The sequence below is a fragment of the Hemicordylus capensis genome, chromosome 1 (genome assembly GCF_027244095.1).
Source record: "Hemicordylus capensis ecotype Gifberg chromosome 1, rHemCap1.1.pri, whole genome shotgun sequence".
In the NCBI taxonomy this organism is placed as follows: domain Eukaryota; kingdom Metazoa; phylum Chordata; class Lepidosauria; order Squamata; family Cordylidae; genus Hemicordylus; species Hemicordylus capensis.
In genome coordinates, this window is record NC_069657.1 from 305,320,103 (window position 1) to 305,340,389 (window position 20,287).

The 20,287-nt window shown below is 43.0% G+C and overlaps 1 protein-coding gene across 7 annotated transcripts in view; it reads right to left on the reverse strand.

The window, feature by feature from the left end:
• The window catches only part of ASRGL1 (asparaginase and isoaspartyl peptidase 1), a 56,609-nt gene that overhangs the window by 35,204 nt on the left and 1,118 nt on the right, over positions 1-20,287 (reverse strand). For 2 of the 7 annotated variants that reach the window (XM_053286802.1, XM_053286801.1), the window contains exons 2-4: positions 20,123-20,195; positions 16,989-17,195; positions 12,817-12,959 (exon numbers count right to left, since the gene is read on the reverse strand). In XM_053286802.1, the coding sequence (XP_053142777.1) occupies positions 12,817-12,959; positions 16,989-17,175 (330 nt within the window). In that variant the 5' untranslated portion in view covers positions 17,176-17,195; positions 20,123-20,195. Of the gene's footprint in view, positions 1-12,816; positions 12,960-16,988; positions 17,196-19,939; positions 19,961-19,983; positions 20,196-20,287 lie in introns of those variants that run through there. The other 5 variants (XM_053286800.1, XM_053286799.1, XM_053286805.1 and 2 more) reach the window with 5 other exon arrangements.

The window sequence follows — 20,287 nt, forward strand, 5'->3', positions numbered from 1 at the left end:
TTCTTGGTGAACAGTCATCACCTTAACTTATCAACCTGTGAGATCTGTGTATGCGGCAAGTAAACTTGACATATAAATTCCTCAAGGGCAGCAAATGTACCATCACTGGGGAGTAAATCCTTCCCCAGGCTTGCAAGAGCACTTATAATACCATTACTGGCATTCTTGAAAGCTTTCCAGAAACTTAGTTTGCTTTCACTGCAAAGCCTTCAGTATTGTCTGCACCACTGATAGCATGTAAGCCAGGCAAAGCAGAAACCTTGCGGGGTCCAAGAGCTTCAATATATGGGCAGTAAAGGAATAGTGCAGTACAAATCTCCTTTTCCAGTAACAAAATTCATGTCAGCACACAACTCTGGGTACCAAAGACCTAGCACAAAAACATCAGTGTCTGGTGAGTGAATGTTGATCCTGGAAGAATTCACTTCTTCCTGATTACTTTGAAGATGGCTCATATCTCTGGGCGTAGCTCTGTATTCACATCCCCATGCCACTACCGCATTCTTACCATTTGTATGTGCTTTTTCAAGTATCTTCTTTGACAAATTGTGTTAGTCCCATCTTTGTTTTCACAAGTAGAAGAAACCACTTCATTGTTAGTTTTGCTGTTTGTTGTATCTGTAATGTGGTAAGCTATCACTGGTTGTTGCCCGTGTCTTCTTTTACGTGTTTCTGTCTTGAGTTACATATCACCGTCACAGTGATCAAAGACCACATGAAGTTCATCATAGTTTCTGCATTTTGATAGAAAATAATCGGTAAAATGTTCAGCAAGCTGGCCACAGTTTTTTATGCTGCCTGGCTTATGAAGTGACTGGAATTCTGCCATCCCATCTACAAGTCCCACCTCAAATCCAGCAAACTGATTAGGCTCACTATGAATGGCATCTGTTTTTGACTTGTTCATGGCTAGTGGCTCTGCATCCTCAGGCAATGTGTCTTCCCCAGTGGGTAAATTTTCCAGAATAGCCATCAGACTGCTTTTGTTTTGGCATTCCAGCATTGTACCATCAGCAGCAAACACAGACCTTGGTATAACCTTGGTACCTGGGAGTTTCTTCAGTGAGCAGTTCTGTTCTCCCTGTTAGCTCAGTTATTGGTGCCTCATCTTCAGCCTCACATCTCTGATATATAGCCACTGCTGTTCCATGAAGGGTTCGTTTACCATTGGGCATATCTTTGGTGAAATCAATATTGTCTATTGCAAATATGAATCTTCCTTCAACTACATCAGGAGGCAAATAGATACCATCATTGACCAGCATTATTTCTACAACAGTTGTAGCAATCTGTGCCTCAAGTCTTAAAATCCTGTTATATACTCAACACACAAACCAAACTGATGCAACATGATGACAGGCTTCTTGCTCTAAAAAGCTTGGTGAACTGCTATTGCCATTTCCAGTTATTGAGGCATTTCATGGGTGGTCCTTAGAGTCTGATTTCTTATTTTGGACCTGGTCCTGGGACAGAAACAAAGACACTACAGTCTGAGCTAAATTCATGGCATGCTGGTTGACATCACAGCCCGCCCCTCGCCCCCTGGATAGGCTTGTGTTTGGTCCCTTGAGAACACAACGGAAGAAGCTATACAATTCACTTGGAACATTCTGATCTGTAATTTCTGTAAGTGAACCAGAAAATACCCATCTCTCTCTGCTTTGGTAATAGGTTTTCATAAAATCTTAGCAGCATCATAGAGTATTTTCATGTCATCATTTCCGTCAGTGTTGCTCTCATCTGCTAACAGAATTGTAGCATCTCTTAAAATTTTGATAGAAACACTTTCTGATTCATTCACTTGTATTGGTTTATGGAATTCTACACTTGGTATATCATCCTCTATAATAAAGAGCCACGGTGTAATCCCGTGTCTCCCTGCCCGTGTCTTTCTCGGCCGTTCTGGGCATGTGCAGAGCGCATGCCCAGAACGTCCGAGAAAGACACGGCCGCAGAGACATGGCGGCCATGTTGGGGCTGGGAGGAGGAGAAGCGGCGGGCCGAGGAGAAGCGGCCGCCGCCAACGCAGGAAGGAGAGTGCGGGCGAGGCGGTGGTGGCCGTGGCGGGGCGACTGGCCCCGATGGCGGCGGGAGTACAGGTGAGGCGGTGGCGGCCGCGGCGGGGAAACTGGCCCCGATGGTGGCTGCGGCGGGATTGCGGGCGAGGCAGCGGCAGAGCTGCGGCCTCGGCAAGAGGTGGCGGTGGCCACGGCGGGGCGACTGGCCCCGATGGCGGTGGACGCCGCGGCGGGAGTGTGGGCGAGGCAGCGGTGGCCGCGGCGACTGGCCTCGATGGCGGCAGCCGCCATGGCAAGGAGACTGGGCCCGATGGCGGCGGCCACCACGCCAGGGAGACTGGGCCCGCTGGCAGCGGGGGCCGCGGCGGAAGGACTGGGCCTGCTGGCGGTGGCGGTCTACTAGCGCCTGTTAATCTAACAGGCTTAAAATTACTAGTGCTGTATAAGTTGCTTTATTTTGTATGTGGCTGGGATGGCTGTCCACATTATTTGCCATAAGGATTCCTGTGCATGCCTCTTGAAGATGAGCCATGTTGACTATATTTCCAACTAACAATGTATTTTCAAGCAGAGTAAGGAATTCAATTTCAGCTGCCACCTCATTCGCCTTGCTTGGTTTTTGTGGGTCAAGTGCTGAGCGATTGACATTTGGTACATGTGTTGCCCAGCACCGTGTGTGGTATTTAATGTCAACAGCATGTGCATCTTGAGGATCAAAGGATGTACAATCTTGACAAGCAGTTTCTCATTCCCACTTCTTTCAACTTCATCTTTAAGTGACTGACCAGCATTTTCTATAGCAACTAAATGCAAAGGCTTCTTGTAACCTGGTCCATTCTCACAAAAGAAACACAATTCCCTTTTGTAAAGTGATGATCAAGATCTAGTAAAAGTACTACTTGACAGTTTTGGGTCTTCCTCAGTATTTGATTTTATCTTTTTTTCATATCGTTCTTTGGCACATTTAAGCATTTTGGTATGAAGAGTCTCTTGACAGCATTTCTATGCCACGGACATCCTTTTGCTTGAAGATCTTGCCGTGTGACATCACTGATGCACCTACTAATCTCAGGAAAACCTTTGTCTCCACACTGAGCACTCTCCCTGATAAAACTCAGTAATTTTGCATAGGATATAGCAACAGGCTTTTCCACCAATGCCTCATTTTTCTCTCTTGGACAGATGATACAAAGCGAGTCATTATCATATCTTGCCACTTTAGCTCCATAAACTTCAGGTTGGGAAATGCCTTCCATTGTTTATCAATGAAAAACAGTCTCAACAATATTTAAGTGGCTCTGATTATCTGAAACAGATATAAGAACACAAATTGAAAACTATACTAAAACAAACTTGTACATATCAAAAACAACCTTAAATTCTTAACTAGGGAAATGTCACAATCGGCTGGGGTTCAGCTGGTTTCCACAACATGCAATCCCCCCCCCCGCCCGTCTCTGATAATGTTAAATTACATTTTAATGTTATAAAGGGAGTTAAATCACTTCCTGACTGTGGTTAATTACCTTGTCTGTTGATTTAACAGACATGAATACTGCTTTTACATTATAAGATACCTAAAAAATTAATTTTCGATATTAATGAGGGATTATAAAAACAGCAGATTCTCAGACTACCAACATGTTCTTTCTTGTTTTTAGAGGTATTCTGAGGTTAATTACATAAGTGGTTTGCTTTCATCACAAAAATCCCACAGGTTTCCAAATCATCGTATATGCTCCTGCACAATATTATAAAATTTAAGAGATTTGAGGAGAAAAGGTGAATGCATCACAGCAATCTTTTTAATTTATTTACTGATCATACTTCAGCAATCACACATTCATATAACTGCAATTTCTGCACAGCATTTTCATTTGATAAATTATAGTCTCCACAACCCACAGTAAGTTAACAATGCTTAAGTACTATTGAAATTAATGGGTCATAAGTTAATTGTAACTCACTTGTCCTATTGCTTTCAACTTAAGTCACAACACACTTTTTCTGGATTGAGGCCGTATAAAGAGCTACTGTACTGCGTGTGCTGAAAAGCTACAATAATACTTGTGTAAAGGCATATAATGTTTATGGGGATGATTAACTAATTTCTTTATTATAAAAGGAAGCCAATGCTCTAAATCATAATTTTGGGGGGGTTTAAGGACATAATTTGTTTACAGGTTGAGTATCCCTTATCTGAACTGCTTGGGACCATAAGTGTTCCGGATTTTGGAATATTTGCATATTGTAATGTGATATCTTGGGCATGGGATCCAAGTCTAAACACGAAAGGTTACTGTACACTGTATTTTTTTTTTTTTTAGGTTTTATTTAGTATAAAAACAAATAAGCATTGAATTTACAATAACTACAGGTAGCTGTAAATGTAATGAAAATGTAAAGCCCATCACACATTTGGTTTCCAGATTTTGGAACATTCCGGATTTTGGAACATTTTGGATGTCTGGATTAGGGATACTCAACCTGTATTTTCTTTCTTCAAGGAACTAATTTCAGGATATAAAATGTGCCTTCCAGCTGGTGGGAAAGGGCTGTATCTCAGTGGTAGGGCACATGCCTGACACGCAAAGAAGTCTCCAGTTCTATTTCTGATGTCTCCAGGTGGGGCAGGGAAAGATTCCTTTCTGAACCCTAGAGAGCTGCTGTCAGTCAGTGTAGACCAGGGCTGCTCAACTTTGGCCCACCTGCAGATGTTGGCCTACAACTCCCATAATCCCTATTGGCCACTGTGATTGGGAATTATGGGAGCTGTTGTCCCATAACAGCTGGAGGGCCAAAGCTGAGCAGCCCTGGTGTAGACAATACTGGACAAGATGGACCGATGGTTTGAATCAGAGCAGCTTTACACAACTGCTGCTGAATTGGCAAGTGAGGAACAGGTTGGAAAACATGTGGAGTCATGTCCAAACGCTCCCCAGTCTATTTCCTGAGATTCTCCACACAACGTTCTCCAGACTTTTGCCCAATTTCTTGTAACCTAGATGTGAAGTTGGGCAGAGAGCGAGGGAAGCAGACTTGGGCAGGTTTGGACATCACAGTTGCCAGGAGTGCATGCTCTTCATTGCCAACAATTTAGACATGTTCCCCACTTACAGACTTCACACTCATCAGCAGTTATATGAAGATGCCCTCGGTATGGCAACTTCCCGTGCTCAAAACATTGTCTTGGAGATGTATTTAATGCTTCACGAACACTTTTTTATTGAATCTTCTCAGACCTTAATACAGGTCATGATTTACTTACGTTTCACTCAGATCCCCTACTGAAAAAACTGGGAGCTATGCAAGAGTGCTGTTGTGTCCTTACTTTTCAACTAATACAAACAAAAACTCATCTCAACTGCCAGTGAGCTATTCTCATCCAGTTCCACAATATATTAGGAAATGGCTGGGGTGTTATAGTACTTTTAAGTTCAGCTGCTAAAATGACTATACCAGCTACTCTCATGGAATTCCTTTTCAGAAACTTATTTATCTTCAAATCCACATGATGAAAGCACACCACAGAAATCTCTGGACTTTTGGTAGATCTCCAAAAGCAATGATTTAACAGATCTCTCCTTCTGAGACGTTATTAACTCATGTCAGGAAACAGCCTGCACAGTTTAATGAAATGTGTCTCAATGGTCTATTTAGCAGGCTAGACTCATGGGTGTTGCTGGACGAAATCTGTTCTGGCCACCAGATGGAGCCCATATTGTGCTATGAACAGACACAAAGTCTTGATAATTAGGAATATGTTTACTCAGTTAAATAAAACTTTAAAGGGGATGAAAGACAATTTGAAACAAAGATTCTTATAACCTAATGTCCTTTGACTCTTAAAATTTAAATATTCAATGTATTACAGTTTCAGGCATATCAAAGTTCATAAAGAAATATTCACACTTTCTAAAAATCCACATGGTACAATATTAGGCTGTTTGAATACTGGTAGCATAGCATGTACTTATGAGCACAGATTCATGTTGGTACACAAGTCTAGGATACTCTGAGCACACATAAGGACCACACATGTAAGTAGCTTCACCTCCTGTACCACAATGAGAGTTATGCATTGGCTAGTGATGTGACATTCTAGATTTTACCAAGGAAGTTTAAGATATTCTAGTGTTTTGGACAAACTTTTCATATTAATAGAATGTATTTTTTATTCTTTCAATGAATATGAGGGAAGAGAGGATTATTTTATTAGCAACCAGGACATTCCATTTGCACTAAGCTATTAGGATTATGACCAAAAGATGACAACACTACAAATCAAAATATAACAGAAGACAAAATCACACAAGTACAGGAAATGATTCATTATAACATTCAATACAACCGGATACAAAGCTTCAGCTCAAAATGCAAGAGGAATATCTACTGGCTTAGTAGAAAGTCTGTTTTTACATGCTTCAAGAAGGAGTTCTATGTGTCCCTTTCCTGTTGGAAGTAATCATAACTAAAATAAATATTATAAGAGTAAAGAATAATTTCCTGCACTTGTTAACAACAAGCTGTTAGGGTACAAAAACTATAACCTTACTCATGCAAGTCTGGCATCAATATCTGAAGCCAACACCCAAACTATGTTACTCATGAGTAATCCCATTGAAATTAATAGGGGAAAGTAACAACTAACATTAATTTCAATGGGATTACTCATGAGTCTGGATGTCTGCCACTCTATAAAATGATTGCATTGCTAATGACCTCCCCCCCCCCCCCCGCTGCCTTTAAAAAGGTTAGGGTTGCTACCTTTCTCTGGCCCTGATTTTGTACCTTTAACAGCATCCTGACACATAGAAAGTTATCAGGTTAAGCTTTACTTGGTATGTAATGGGAAAAGCTTCCTTGCAGAATTTATTTATGCAAAGCTTCTGTAAAAGGCAGCAATCCTAATAAAATTAGATCTGCCTTTAAGATTTATTATTTGTATAGTACTTTTTAAAAAGCATGTTCCAAGGCAGCAGAGAACACTACAGCATTCTAGACCAGAATGGAAAGCTCCACAGAAACCACAAAGTGGATCTCTCAGCTTTTACATTTTAAAATGTTGATTTGACACCTTTTGCATGCAAAGGCATGGCTGTAATGGCAGAGAAGAGTCACATGGCTTCGAGACAGGATTCATAAGAAACTGCACATTGAACTAAATTCTCCTGCTAATGTTTTACTTCAGTAGGATTATGTTAAAAGACTGTTTATCTGAAGGGAAAAAACTGCAAGGATTGTTTCTTTTAAAGGTTAACATGTTACAGTGTTCAGCTAAATGATTCTTACTAGTAATTTTAGTGCAAACCTATTGCCTCACAGCATCAGGCATCATGCCTAACCATGAAATGTGCTAACCACAGTTTATAACCTAAACCATAGTTTGGACTTCTAAATGTGCAACAAGCAAAACATGGCTTTGAACAGCTTGTCCACTTCCATTTTCTCTCTTCTCAGCTTCATCATTTTACTCCCGTCTCTCTGGTACAGGAGCCTCTGAAGGTGGAGTGAGGGACTATATGGTTGGTTAAGTCAGACATTATACCAAACCACAGTTTCCTTATCATGGTTTATGCTAATCCACTTCAAAGCATGGTTTCTGATTCTGTTTGCTAGGTGATTGAAATCCATGGTCTGTCAATTCAGAAATCATGCTAAATATAGTTAAACTTAACCATGGTTCGGCATGATGTTTGACTTGAGCCATGACGTGAATGACTCTCTTAATTTTATTTATTTATTTATTTATCTATCATTTGTACACCGCCCCAAACTTTCGTCTCTGGGCGGTTTACAATAGCATAAAACCAGTAAAAACATATACAAAAAGCTTAAAATCATTTAACGATTTTTTAAAAACCCAGAGATTAAAACCTAAAAATTTAGGAAGCTGAGAAAGCTTGGGCGAAAAGATGGGGTTTCAGGTGATTTCTGAAAATTGCCAGAGATGAGGAGGATCGTATCTCAGCAGGGAGTGCATTCCACAATCTCGGGGCAGCGACCAACTCCCAGTGGCGGCACAGCAGCAAACCCACAAGGGCACTCTGGCTGTCAGCCTGGGTTAAAGGTGCAAACGCATCATCAGCCCAGGAGAACTGATCATGTGTTGGTGCTACACAGCTCTGTGCATCACCCATACATCAACAGCCTCCCGGCCAGCACTACAAAACTCCCCATAATGCACCATGCATTATGGGAGTTCCAGGGGCCTGCTGGCCCCCAAACCTCCCAGCTGCTGGCAGAATCCAGCAATTGATCCGCCCGCCCAGCAACAACGAGAGAATGGTTTGTGGGGGAGATAAGCTTCAAGGCTTCCTCCCCACGCCCCTTCAAGCCCTTCTCACAGATCATGAAAAAGGGCTTTGTGTGTGTAAAAACATACATCTTTATGTATGAAAATCATTATTGGAAGTAATTTGTCCCAGAAGTTTACCACTTGAGTTTTCCTAGCTATTTCAAAGGCAAACTAGAAGTAAAAAATAAATAAAATCTTAACCACAAAGTTGATAGAAAATATCCCTCAAGTTCTATACCAGCAGTAGATATCACATTTGTATTTCAAGACAACAGCTTCAGCAAGTGGATCAAGAATACCCCTCATTAGTTATTTCAGATCACTCATTGGACATGAAGATTGCTCAAAGCGGCTGCTGTATACTCCTCAGGATTGTCACTCTTTGCATTTTGATGGCACTTGCAAATGCCTATCTAATCAAAGCCTTTTCAGTGGCAACAGCTTCATTTTCATTTCACTGCCAAGGTACAGATCTGCTTTTCCTGCAGCTGTTGACCGACTCATGAAAGGTAGAATGCTGAAACTCTGTGGGTCATAAGCCAAGCAAGAGCTACGCAGTTCTGCATGAGGCAGAACGCTATGGCGCTAGCTCAGCTTATGACCTACAAAGCTAACGCAGGAAACCAGCCATGTATTTTAGCTAAAGAGGTGTCCACAGCTCATCAGGCAAAAACAAAACAAAACAAACCCCACTATAAGGCTCTACACATGATCAGTGTGTAAAGCTGAAAGAGGTTCTTTCTGCAAGGAGAGCGGGCTTTACCCACTCTCCCTGCAGACGACCACAGGACCCTCCTCGGGTGGGCAGACTGCCCGCCCAGACGAGCGCCGGTTTCACTCAGGTGCTCCCACGCCCAGCTGTGGCTTGCTCTGACGCTCAGACAAAGGGAGGTGCTACTCTGTGGTGCCCCACCCCAAGCCCCAGTAATGCACCGCGCGAGTGTATGGTGCATTTCTGGGATGCCCCCCTCCCCAAGTATGTTCACCAGACACACAATCCATTAGCCTGTCTTTTGGGCGCACGTGCTCAAAAGCTGGGTTTAACGGCGGGCTCCATAAGCAGGCTTGCTGCTGAGCCACCACTGAGAGCCATGCAGCTCCCGTTGCAGCACACAGAGAGGTTTCTGCTGCTCATGAGAATCGCCTCTATGAGGTCATCCACACAAATAAAAACTGTGTCTTACCCAGATTTTCCTCCTACCTTGCTTCCACACAACTGAAAACTGGGCGCACATACAGCTCCCAAACCGTAGAACAAGGTTTTTGATTGTGTGAATGACTTCATGGTTTATCAAGTCACTAATGAGCTACCACATATGGCTGGTCAACAAGGTTTGGCTCAGCGGGTTACACGCCTGAGCAGTGTGGAAAAAGTCTGATAGAAGGATTCTCTCTATTTAGGCCATGACCATATCTAAAGAATAAATTAATAATTAACTAAAGAATAGTTGGGCTTTTAGCCCACATACAAATAGGGATCTCAAAAACTGCAGGTATGCCTGAAAGTCCAAAAATACGGTGTCTATTAACAGAGCATAACGAAGCCATTGTTCAGTGTTGGCATCTTTTCTTTGTTTGTAATGCCTCCGCTAGCCCGATTTTTGCTGATCGTGAGAACCACCGGGCTCGGCTGCGAGCCCGGTGGTTCTAGAGTGGGTAACCCGCTCAAGTACCCCTCCCCTTAGCCCGGGTTTGTGGAGCGAGCACTCCGCAAACCCGGGCTATCTGATCATGAGTAGCCGTGGTGCGGCTCCGCACCACAGCTATTTGCGAGTAGACCCCCGGAGGAGAGGCGAAAAGCCGCCTCCCGGCTCTGGGAGTCTGCCCAGTATGGCCTGCACACTTGCGGAGGGCATACTGAAGCTTCTGGGGCCGCGCGGCCCCTGAGCTCCCAGCCCCTGCCTGCTCCATCACAGAGCCGGCAATCATGTGGGCGGCCGATACGGCCGCCCAGGGCTCCCTCCCCGCTCACCGCCCCCAACCGGGTTTGACTGATCGTGAGACCCAGCTCACAGAATTGTGTTTGAGGTGGGTAGAAAGAGGGTCATGTTAACATAGACTAACAGCAGTTAGTCTAAGAGGTCATTCACACAATCAAAGAGGCAATTCTCATGATCACCAAAAAGTGGGCTAAGGGAGCCTAGCCCGCTGTTTGGTGATCATGCAAGCCTAGTGTCCTCAAAGCGGGTTACCCGCTTAACTAGCCCTTCCATTAGACGAGGCTAGAGGATCAAGCGCTCTACTAACCCCGTCTTTTCGATAATGTGTTGTCGCGCTGTGGCTCTGCGCCTCGGCAACACATGAGGTGACCCCCACCGGGAAGCTGAAACCAGCCTCCCGGCCCTGGGGGTGTCTCCTGTATGTCCCACACACTTGTGTGGAGCATCCTGGAACTTCCGGGGGCCACACGGCCCCCAATGCCTGCAGCCCACGCCGACTCTGTGACAGAGCTGGCAGTCGTGTGGACAGCCAATCCGGCCACCCAGGGCTTCAGGATGGATCGTCTGTGGGAAGAGCTAAGCCCGCTCTCCCCGCAGAACCTCCTCCGGCGAGTCTCATTGATCGTGACTGTGTTTTACCTGGGTTTGGGAGCGGAGTGTGCTCCCAACATTTGGTTGTATGGAAACAAGGTAGGAGGAAAACCAGGGTAGTGATTACATGGAAGCAAGGTAGGAGGAAAAGCTACCCATGTTTTCCTCCTGCTTTGTTTCCACACTACCAAATGTTGTGAGCAAAAACTGTTCCCAAGCCTGGGTAGCACACAGTTTTTGATTGTATGAATGACCTCTAAAACTGTTATATTTACATGAGAGGGTTAGGATGGAAGTCATACGATTTGATAAGAGCCTCTTGAGCTCTGGGATGTACTAGTACTGAGCACCTGAAGTTGAAAATAGTGGCATGGCTCAGGTCTGAAGGCAGTTAGGAGGCAGCATGAGGCCACGGGAAGAACTCCAGATTTCATACCCAGTTTCTAGTTCTCTTCCTCAGCTGTAAAAGACACATCATTACTTATTTCACAGGCATTTGTGCAACTGAATGAGATAAGGGTGGTAAAGCACTCCATATACAACAAGTGCTATAATAAAAACGGACTTGTCCACTCCTATGCTCTTCTTGTCTTAAGAGCAGCCTGCTCCCCTCTAGCTCGACAGGCGCAATACATAAATAATTAAAGGGTCAAAATATCTTCCTTGGCCAAGTTGTGAGACCTTTTGTCTCCAAGTTTGAAAGCTTAGGAAAGCACATTTCAATTGTTGGCTAAATATTTGTACTGAAGGAGTAACACACACACACACGAGAGAACATTAGCCTTGCTGCTATGGGCAGAGTCAGACAAAAAAGTTTTCAAAGCCTCAGAAGCCTGGGAGGGCACTAGGCTTGCATCTGGGTATTTCACCGATGATTTTGAGAACTAGTGCTCCCATACCATGGACATATGCAGAACTTGGTAGTCCTCCTCCAGGTTGATCCCATGAGGGTGGCTGCTGGCATTAGGGATGCGCACAAACCTGTTCAGAGGACCTTTTAGGGGCCTCCTTTGAACACTCGGCAGTTTGGCTGGTATGAAGGCGGGGGGGGCTAACTATAAGGCGGGGGTGGGTGCACTCCCCCCCCCTTTCTCCCACCTGCAATCTCTGTAAAACTGGGGAGGCAGTGTATCTCCCAGTCCTATCTCCAGACTGAAAGTGACTGGAAGTAATCTGCGCACGCCTATTGTGCGCATGAGCAAGCGCACATGGCCGACATGCGCATATGTGCAGGTTACTTCCAGACCAAGGAGAGGATGGGGTGGCATGGAGGTATACTGCTGCCCCAGTTTTACAAAGAGAACAGGCAGGGGAAACGTGGGGGTGGGGGAGGGGTGGGAGTGCACCCTCCTGTTATCCCCCTGCCTTCATACCGGCCCCCACTGGTTCTGTGCACATCCCTAGTTGGCATATGCAAGCCTTAAAATGGTTAGAAGCTATACAGGTGATGTCATTGTCCATGGTGTACACATACCTTCTTCTGAATGAAATGGATGGTTATTCTCTAGTCACAGGGCTTTAAAGCACTACAAACTCCATTACTGGAGACAACAGGGACATGATTACAAACACCACTAGCAACGGAGCCTTTATTAGACCAACACTCTAGGGTGGGGGTGAACCGCACTGTATTCCAGCCTAGGGATTTCTTTGCCTCAATCTTTAACACTACAGGAAACATGCAGCAGAATGAGGTAGAATTAGGTGGTAGAATGGACAATATAACTTCAGACAACCAATGAGAGGTAACACACAAACTCCTTGCAAACAGTCAGAAAGAAAGGCTCAAGGTCAGCCCTTTGGCCAGCTGTGCTGAGTTTCTATTTGCATGAAAACATTCAAACATCTGATCCAGTACCTGAAGTGCTGCGGTCCATTCTATCACAAGTGTAGACTTGGCCATAAGGTATCATGGCACACGGATCAAAGACCTAAAGGCAATAATATTCCTTGTTCACATTCAGAATACCTTTTCCATGATGAGACGAGCAAGCTTTATTGGGTGAGCTATACATTTCACTGCAGATACTGCTCCCGAGGCTAGATTTTTTCCATCCATGATAATGGCATCCATTTCCACTTCACCCTTCTCATTTAAAACAGAACCACAACCTTACAACCAAACAGAAAAGCAGCATGTTAACACCCAACTGTGATTCCAACCAGCTTTATTACAAAATCCTTTTTAATCAGTTTGTGTTTTAGCACTCTTTAATGGCAGTTTCTGAAATGCCAACATTCTGCAGAAATACTTGTAAATGCAGCCACAAATCCCCGTGCTATAAGTAGAAGTCTTGCATATTTTCTGTTCATGACACATCTCTTCTCTCTGTATAGCAGAAGACGTACTGGGTCGGGATGGGGAGGAAAGACACCTTTCCCCAAAACTACGTAACTTTTTTTTCCATTTTCTAAAACCTAAGTTTGACAATATTATGGAAGAGAAAGTATCAAAAAACAAACAGATGTGAAATTGGAGACTAATGAAAGACAGAATTTTGTACTGGGTGACCGTTTCTCATGTTTTTATCACTAAGAATCTCACTCATTCACTCCCACTGGCATTTTGAAAATTTAAACACACAGTCTGCAAATGTCAAATGGAGCCTGGACAATTATGAGGGCTAGGAACTTAACATACACAATATGAAAGTGACCTATTGTGGATTCTGAAACGTGCACTCGACACTGAATGCTCAGGATATGAGATAAAGGCAATGCTGATTCCTCAGTTATCTACTTATCATGGAGTCTCTTTTGCAAGATGCTGCTAAAATAACTCCTCTGCATTCTAAGGAATGCAAAGCCCCATTAACAAAAATTTGGAATTTCTTATTTTTTGCTTTTTAAAAATCTCAAACTAGTTCAAAATGCAATTCCAATTCATTGTGCATAATTTCTGCCTTGTTAGCAAGAATATATATAGTCTCTTTGTGCCAGACAAATGGGATATCTAATAATACAAAACTCATGAGCATCAAACATATACCGTACCCTTTCTGATTAGGAATGTGCACAAACAGCTCAAAATTTGTTCAAGCACTTTTTGGGAGCAGGACTCAGGATCATAGCAAGGGGGCCCAGAGACAAGATTTTAAAACGCCCGCCCCCCCCGAAGCTCAGCTCATGAAGTAAAGAAACCTTAAATGAGGCTGAATAGTGGTAACAAAAAGCATAGTAAAATAAACACACACACACACACACACACATATATATCTCCGATGTGCCACAACAAAACATCATCATCCTAAATTATTTTTTTTAAGGTTTTGTAAATTGTGGACGATGCAAGTCATTTAATGGTACTAGAAAAAGACATGCTGTTCTGGTAGCTCCAGGTCTTAACACCCACATCAGTTTTGGAGGATGAATACAAGTGAAGGAAGCCCGGGCGGGTGCACAGCTGGGGGAGTCAGTCATGTGACTTGCCTCTGAACCCCCCAAAGGCAGTGGGCCCCCAGACAACTGTCTCCCTTTGCCCTATTATAGTTACGCCCCTGCAGGAACTTTAAGAAAGAGGAGAGTAGTCCACCGCCCTATGCAGTTTCCTGCTGGCACAACGTGCATCCCAAGAAGCCCCGTGCGGCGCCAACATGCACATGGCATCCGTGCATGTGCAGGTACCATTTGCATGGTCAGCATCACATCATAGGGTCATTTCCTGGTGATGAGAGCAAGAGAGAACACACGAGAACTGGCAAGAGCTAGCCACCAAGACCATTATCAGTATTTCAAATGTGGCTGAAGTTGCTGCTGCCGACAGAGATGCAGCAAGAAACATATTTTTAAAAAGTCCAGGCAATGCCACCAAGGGTCAATCCCCCTGAAGCAGGCAAGTAAAAATGTTTATAGATGGGTAAATGTAGGGCACTTCATTACAAGGCTGAGTTAAGGCCTGAATGCAGTACTATTATAGATGCCAAGATTTAGGATGATCAGGTACAAAGGGGTGCCCAAGTCAGAAAAATCAAATAGTGCTTCTCACCCACATGATTTTTCATTAAAATGAATTAAGACATTGCTACCCTTTAATGGCAAGTGCCTCCGATTATTTTATGGTAGGGCTGGCACCTTTTCATTGCCTCCTAATGTCTTTGACTGCAAGTGGGGCAAGAACTGAGACCCTCACCATATACCTCACTTTTGGGGGGAAAGGGTATCCCAGCCCAAGCAAGAAAGCTCGCAATTCAGTGGGATCTTTTAAAGGGCAATGCCAAAGGGGCCTATCCTTGTGGCACCTATTCAGCAGCTGCTTGACTAGCTTAGCCACTCCCTCTCCCCACACAGCCTCCATGTCTCCTGAAACATAATATTCAGCCAACATTACAATAAGCCTGCTTCTTCCTCTATGAAGATAAACACTGCATGGTGGGTTTCAAACAGCAACTCCAATCAGATTCCCTTTTATACAGCTCATTTTCTCCCTTCACTGAGAGCAGCTGTATTTAATGAGCCTTAACACATGAAGATGTAAGTGATTACAGAACTAGATACCATGTATATCAGGGTAGCCAAACTTTAACAAGCTGGCTGCTAGGCCATTGCAACTGCAGGCCCAAAGGCCTGCAATTTTTTTGAAGCATAAGCATCATCGGATGTGTGAAATACATCACTAAAAAGGCACCAAAGCACTGAATTAGCTAAACAAAGAGGAAGAAGTCTCAAAAAAGCACTGCTAATTTTAGAACAGAAGGTTCTCACAAAAAGAAAGCCTTCTATGAACATTACATTTTAGATGCTTAAATGTCAAAGTTGTCACCAGCTGATAATTCAGATTATCTCCTGCCAGAAAGTTATTGTGGATTTGTGATGGTTTAACAGCAGCTCTTCACAGTCAGTGGGGCGATTCTCATGATCACTAAGAGCGGGTGAGTAGGGGGTGAGGAAGGCTCCAAAAAGCTTACCTTCCCCACAGACAATCGGGGGCTTAGTGGTGGGAGCACACTGCATTTAATTATCCTTGACTGCTCCACTAGGCTCTGTGAATCCCACAATGTAACACATGACTAGTGCATTGTATCGAGGAATTCCCCCAAGAGACAGGCATGCTAGGGGCCCATCTCTGTGTCTGCTAGGACTAAACATAGCCCCAGCAAACACACAAGCAGTTACGGGTGAGGGAGCACTCACTCTCTTAACCTCTGTAAACAGCGGGGCTAGGCAGTGCTGCCTCGCTGGGATCGGCATCCCTAGCCTAGGTTAAGCTGTGAGTGAGAGCAGCCTCAATATCTCCTATCTCCTTTTTCTACTGAAATTGGGGGAAAGGGTATTCAGCTTTCATGTTACGTGGCTTACACCCTTAAACCACAGAACTCATCCACAGATTTATGGTTCTTAAACAAGGATGCAGTCTCTCCAAATTTGCGGTTCACACCCTGCCCAAGGTAAAACACGGATGGCAAAAACCATCCTATCTTAAGTATCTTATCTATAAATATCTATAAATAAATAGATAAATAAATTATCTATAAATATAAATATAAAATAAGATAAATATCTTATCTTTATTATTGTAGGGCTGAAAATTTCTCCAGTGTTCATAGCTGTCCGCAATACCCTGCTAAATGGGGGGAAAGGCACCTTTCAAAGTGCTAGCTCTCTTATTTAGCAGGAGGAGAGCAACAGTCCCTATTTAATCTGGCACAGCATTCCTACAGTTCCTGTTGCAAGTGTTTACTTTGCATTTCTTTTTAGAATGTGAACCCTTTGGGAACAAAGCAGTCTTCTTTACTATTGTTCTTTTCCTGTGTAAACCACTTTCAGAATTTCTGATGAAAAGCAGTATATAAATAATACTACCAATGGACCATATGGTATGAAACTTCTTTTTAACTCTCTCGCAACGTGTTTGCCTTTGTGTGAGTTCCCATAGCATTCTTTAAGATTTTATTTTATTTTTATTTTTTTAAACTGGCCCTGCTTCTGTGCCTTACACAGCAACCAGACCTGAGAAAAGTTAGGTGAAGCTCTAACTGGTATGGAAATGAACTGTGGGTGGAAAATTTCACCTGCAAAATTTCTGCATCTTAGACTCCTGTTAAATACCGGAATGAGGCCAGTAGAAAGAGCTGGCTGCCTTACAGATAACTGGATGGTTGCAATTTCATTCTGCAGCAATGGGAAGCACACCGCAACAATTACCTGCATTAAAATGTGGATCTTCTTCCATTACTGCCACAGCTTCTTCAACTGCATCTAATGCACTCCCTCCTTGTTTAAGGATACTGTAACCTTTCAGTGCTGCTCTGGTTACACCAGAACGACTTCCTTCTTCCCGCTCTTTAAAGATGCGACCAGCTCCACCATGAACCACAATAACAGGCTTCATGTTGTGGAATCCTTCCTTAGCTAAAAACAGAGAATTGTGATTCAAAACTAATATTTTTTTTAACAAAAATAGTCAAAACTAGAGCATGTTAAACCATCTTTTAATTTCACTTTCAACATTACTGTTGAAAACCAATGAGATATCAGCTAGAACTCTTTCAAAGGAATTGCATCTCACTAGACATTTACTCATCCTGGGAGTGCAGTAAGAACTGCATTATATCAGACATTGTCAGGGCATGATGAATCCATTATTTAGGACCTTCCTACTGACTAAGGGTTCAAAGTCTAGTCTTACTCCTGTTAAGTTCAAATGGACTTTTATTATTGATTGAAATACAACAATTAATATTTCATAGGTGGAAGGCTTAACAACAACAATATAGCACTTTTTCTGAGTAATAACAGCACTTCATACAGGTTATTTGAATAATTCTTACACAGGCCAGAATTATTAGTGCCATAACAGTGATGCATATGATGGTAAGCTTCAGGCTTGACTACTATAATGCACTCTACATGGGGCTACCTTTGTAGCCCAGAAACTACAATTGGTACAGAATATGGCAGCCAGACTAGTCTCTGGAAAACTTGAAGTGACCATATAACACTGATTTTAAAAGAACTGTGCAGGCTACTGATATGCTTCTGAGCAAAATACAAAGTGCAGGTTATTATCTATAAAGCCCTCAACAGCTTTGGTCCAGGGTACTTAAGAGAACGCCTTCTTTATCATCATGAATCCTATTACCTTTTAAGATTATCTGGAGAGGACTGGTTACAGTTGCCACTAGCTCATCTGGCGGCAACTTGGGACCAGACCTTCTCTGTGGCTGTCCTAGGCCTTTGGAATATGAGCATCTCCTTCTCAGTTTGCTTTTAGAAGACCCTCAAGATGCACCTGTTTTCAAAGACTTTTAACTGAAATTAATGTTAATAACTTTTTTATTGTGTTTTGTGGAATTTTAACTGTTTTTATTCTTTTATATTGTGTTTTAAATTTTGCACACTACCTATCAGGCAGTGTAAAAATAGGACAAATAAATAAATGGAGAAAAGTTTTTCTCTTTCACACTGCATGTGTTTCCCCACAGGTGTTTGCCACTGTAATCAGTATACCTAGACTGCTGGATGAAGGGTGAAACAGCTCACACATCTATGGATAAATTTTCATAATCTAGCGTCTCAGTTCTACATTGTCTATATCTATTAAACTCACATGGCATGAGAGTCCCATTTTACCTCAGTGGAAAGTACAAGATGAGGTAAAAAGAATGAAGATATGCAAGTTTCTGGGACATAATCCAAAGGTTGCTTTCCACATTACAGTTTGCATAAAGCTCCTGATCCTGCAAGTTCACTCCTACGTTTAAAATGTAACTCAACATTTTTACAGAAGCAACTACTTGGCAGCTCTCTAAGCATGTATACAAGAGGAATGACATGCTTGGTGTACTGATGCCTGGCTCTCAAATGAACTTCCTATGCCACTTTGGACTTTTCATAGACATTCAGGCATACTCCCATGAGTGAAAATCATAATAAAAGAAGCAGTTCTTTTCAACTGAGCCTCTCTTTTGAAGAAGGCATACCAGGGGCATAGCTAGGGGAGAGGGGCAGGCCCGTAGCCAGCTGGTGGCATGGTGTGTACCTACCACACCAAAATATTCTCTTTCCTCCCCAGCCTCACTGACTGTTTTCACTGAACATTTTATAACCTGCCTCCCCTGACTTCTGCAATCCCCCCCCCCCAAAAAAAATTGAGGCTGGTTACAGGCCTTGAGAAGAGGCCTGTGTTCACCCCTCTCTCTGGTGGCCCCTCAGAGTGAGGGAGATAATGAAGAAAATAGGGAGGGGTAGAGCTGGGGGACCCATAGGAGCTGGAGATCTGGGTTCTTTCAGCCCATCCACTCAATTATAGCTACACCCGAGGCATATATATATGCAACTTTTAAAAACAAACAAAAGGACAATTGGCCTTTGTAACAAGTGACTCTCAGGAAAGTTTATTTTTCAGTGGCAACTGATCTTATTATGCTTCCATTCATGAAAGATTATCTTTCATACTATTGTGAAGATTATCATAAATTGATAGCAAGATTAATTTATTGATGTAAGGACTATGTGCCCACTGTGGACTCCATACCAAGAAATTATTAAAAGGAGGGTGGGGGTAACCACTTGAATATTAAAGCAAGACTCTGCCACCAGCAGGATTCTGCCAGTACAAGCAGGTTTTAGAATTGCAGCCAACATCTGTTAATGTCCCATCAATTTATTAAATCTTTCAGATAAAACAGATGTAAATATCCTCATGTCTTGGTATAATAAAGATATTGGCTTACAGGATTCAAGACATGCTTTGACTTGCTCTGGCTTAGGAATTACTAGTATTTTACCCTTCTTGGAAGGTTTTTCAATTCTTCCTTCTTGCAATATCATATTAAATAAATATTTAAGATTCTTGCTTTGTTGATCTTTGAATGTCTTATAAAATGCCATCAGAATCTGGAGATTTTGTTTTGTTTTAGCTTCCTCTTCTATTATTAACTCATTTATTGTCTGGGGAAACAGTTTACCAAATAAATTTACAGAAATTCATAATTTGCAGCTTTAGCCAATTAGCGAGTATAATTCTTCCACAAAAAGCTGGCTATGAAGTGTAGAATTGCAGCATTCATATATAGCCTTGCTAAAAGCAACAAAGAACGTGCTGTCATTGCAGGCGGCAGAGAGGGATACACCCCAAGATCTAGTATACTAACTTCGCCATAGCTTTAAACACGACATGATGCCACTAGCAAAACACCTGAGAAAGAGACACCTGGGGTAGAAACAGGAGAGTCGGGGGATGCTCCGTGACGCTACAGAGGAGCCCTCCGCACTCAAGGTTTTTGTAGGCGATCGGTGACGTCTTCCTTATTCATGAAGTTGTCTCACTCACTCACCCTGCGCGCGCCGAGTGGCCAACTGGATGGGAATGTGTGAAGCCGCCCTGAGTATTTAGCAAGCCAGTGACACCTGAAAGGAGAAAAGGAAGAAGAAGGGGGCGAGGAGGAAAGAGAAAATCCATTCATTCTTCCGCTCTCAGCCAGTTGCAAGCTCGTCTTTCA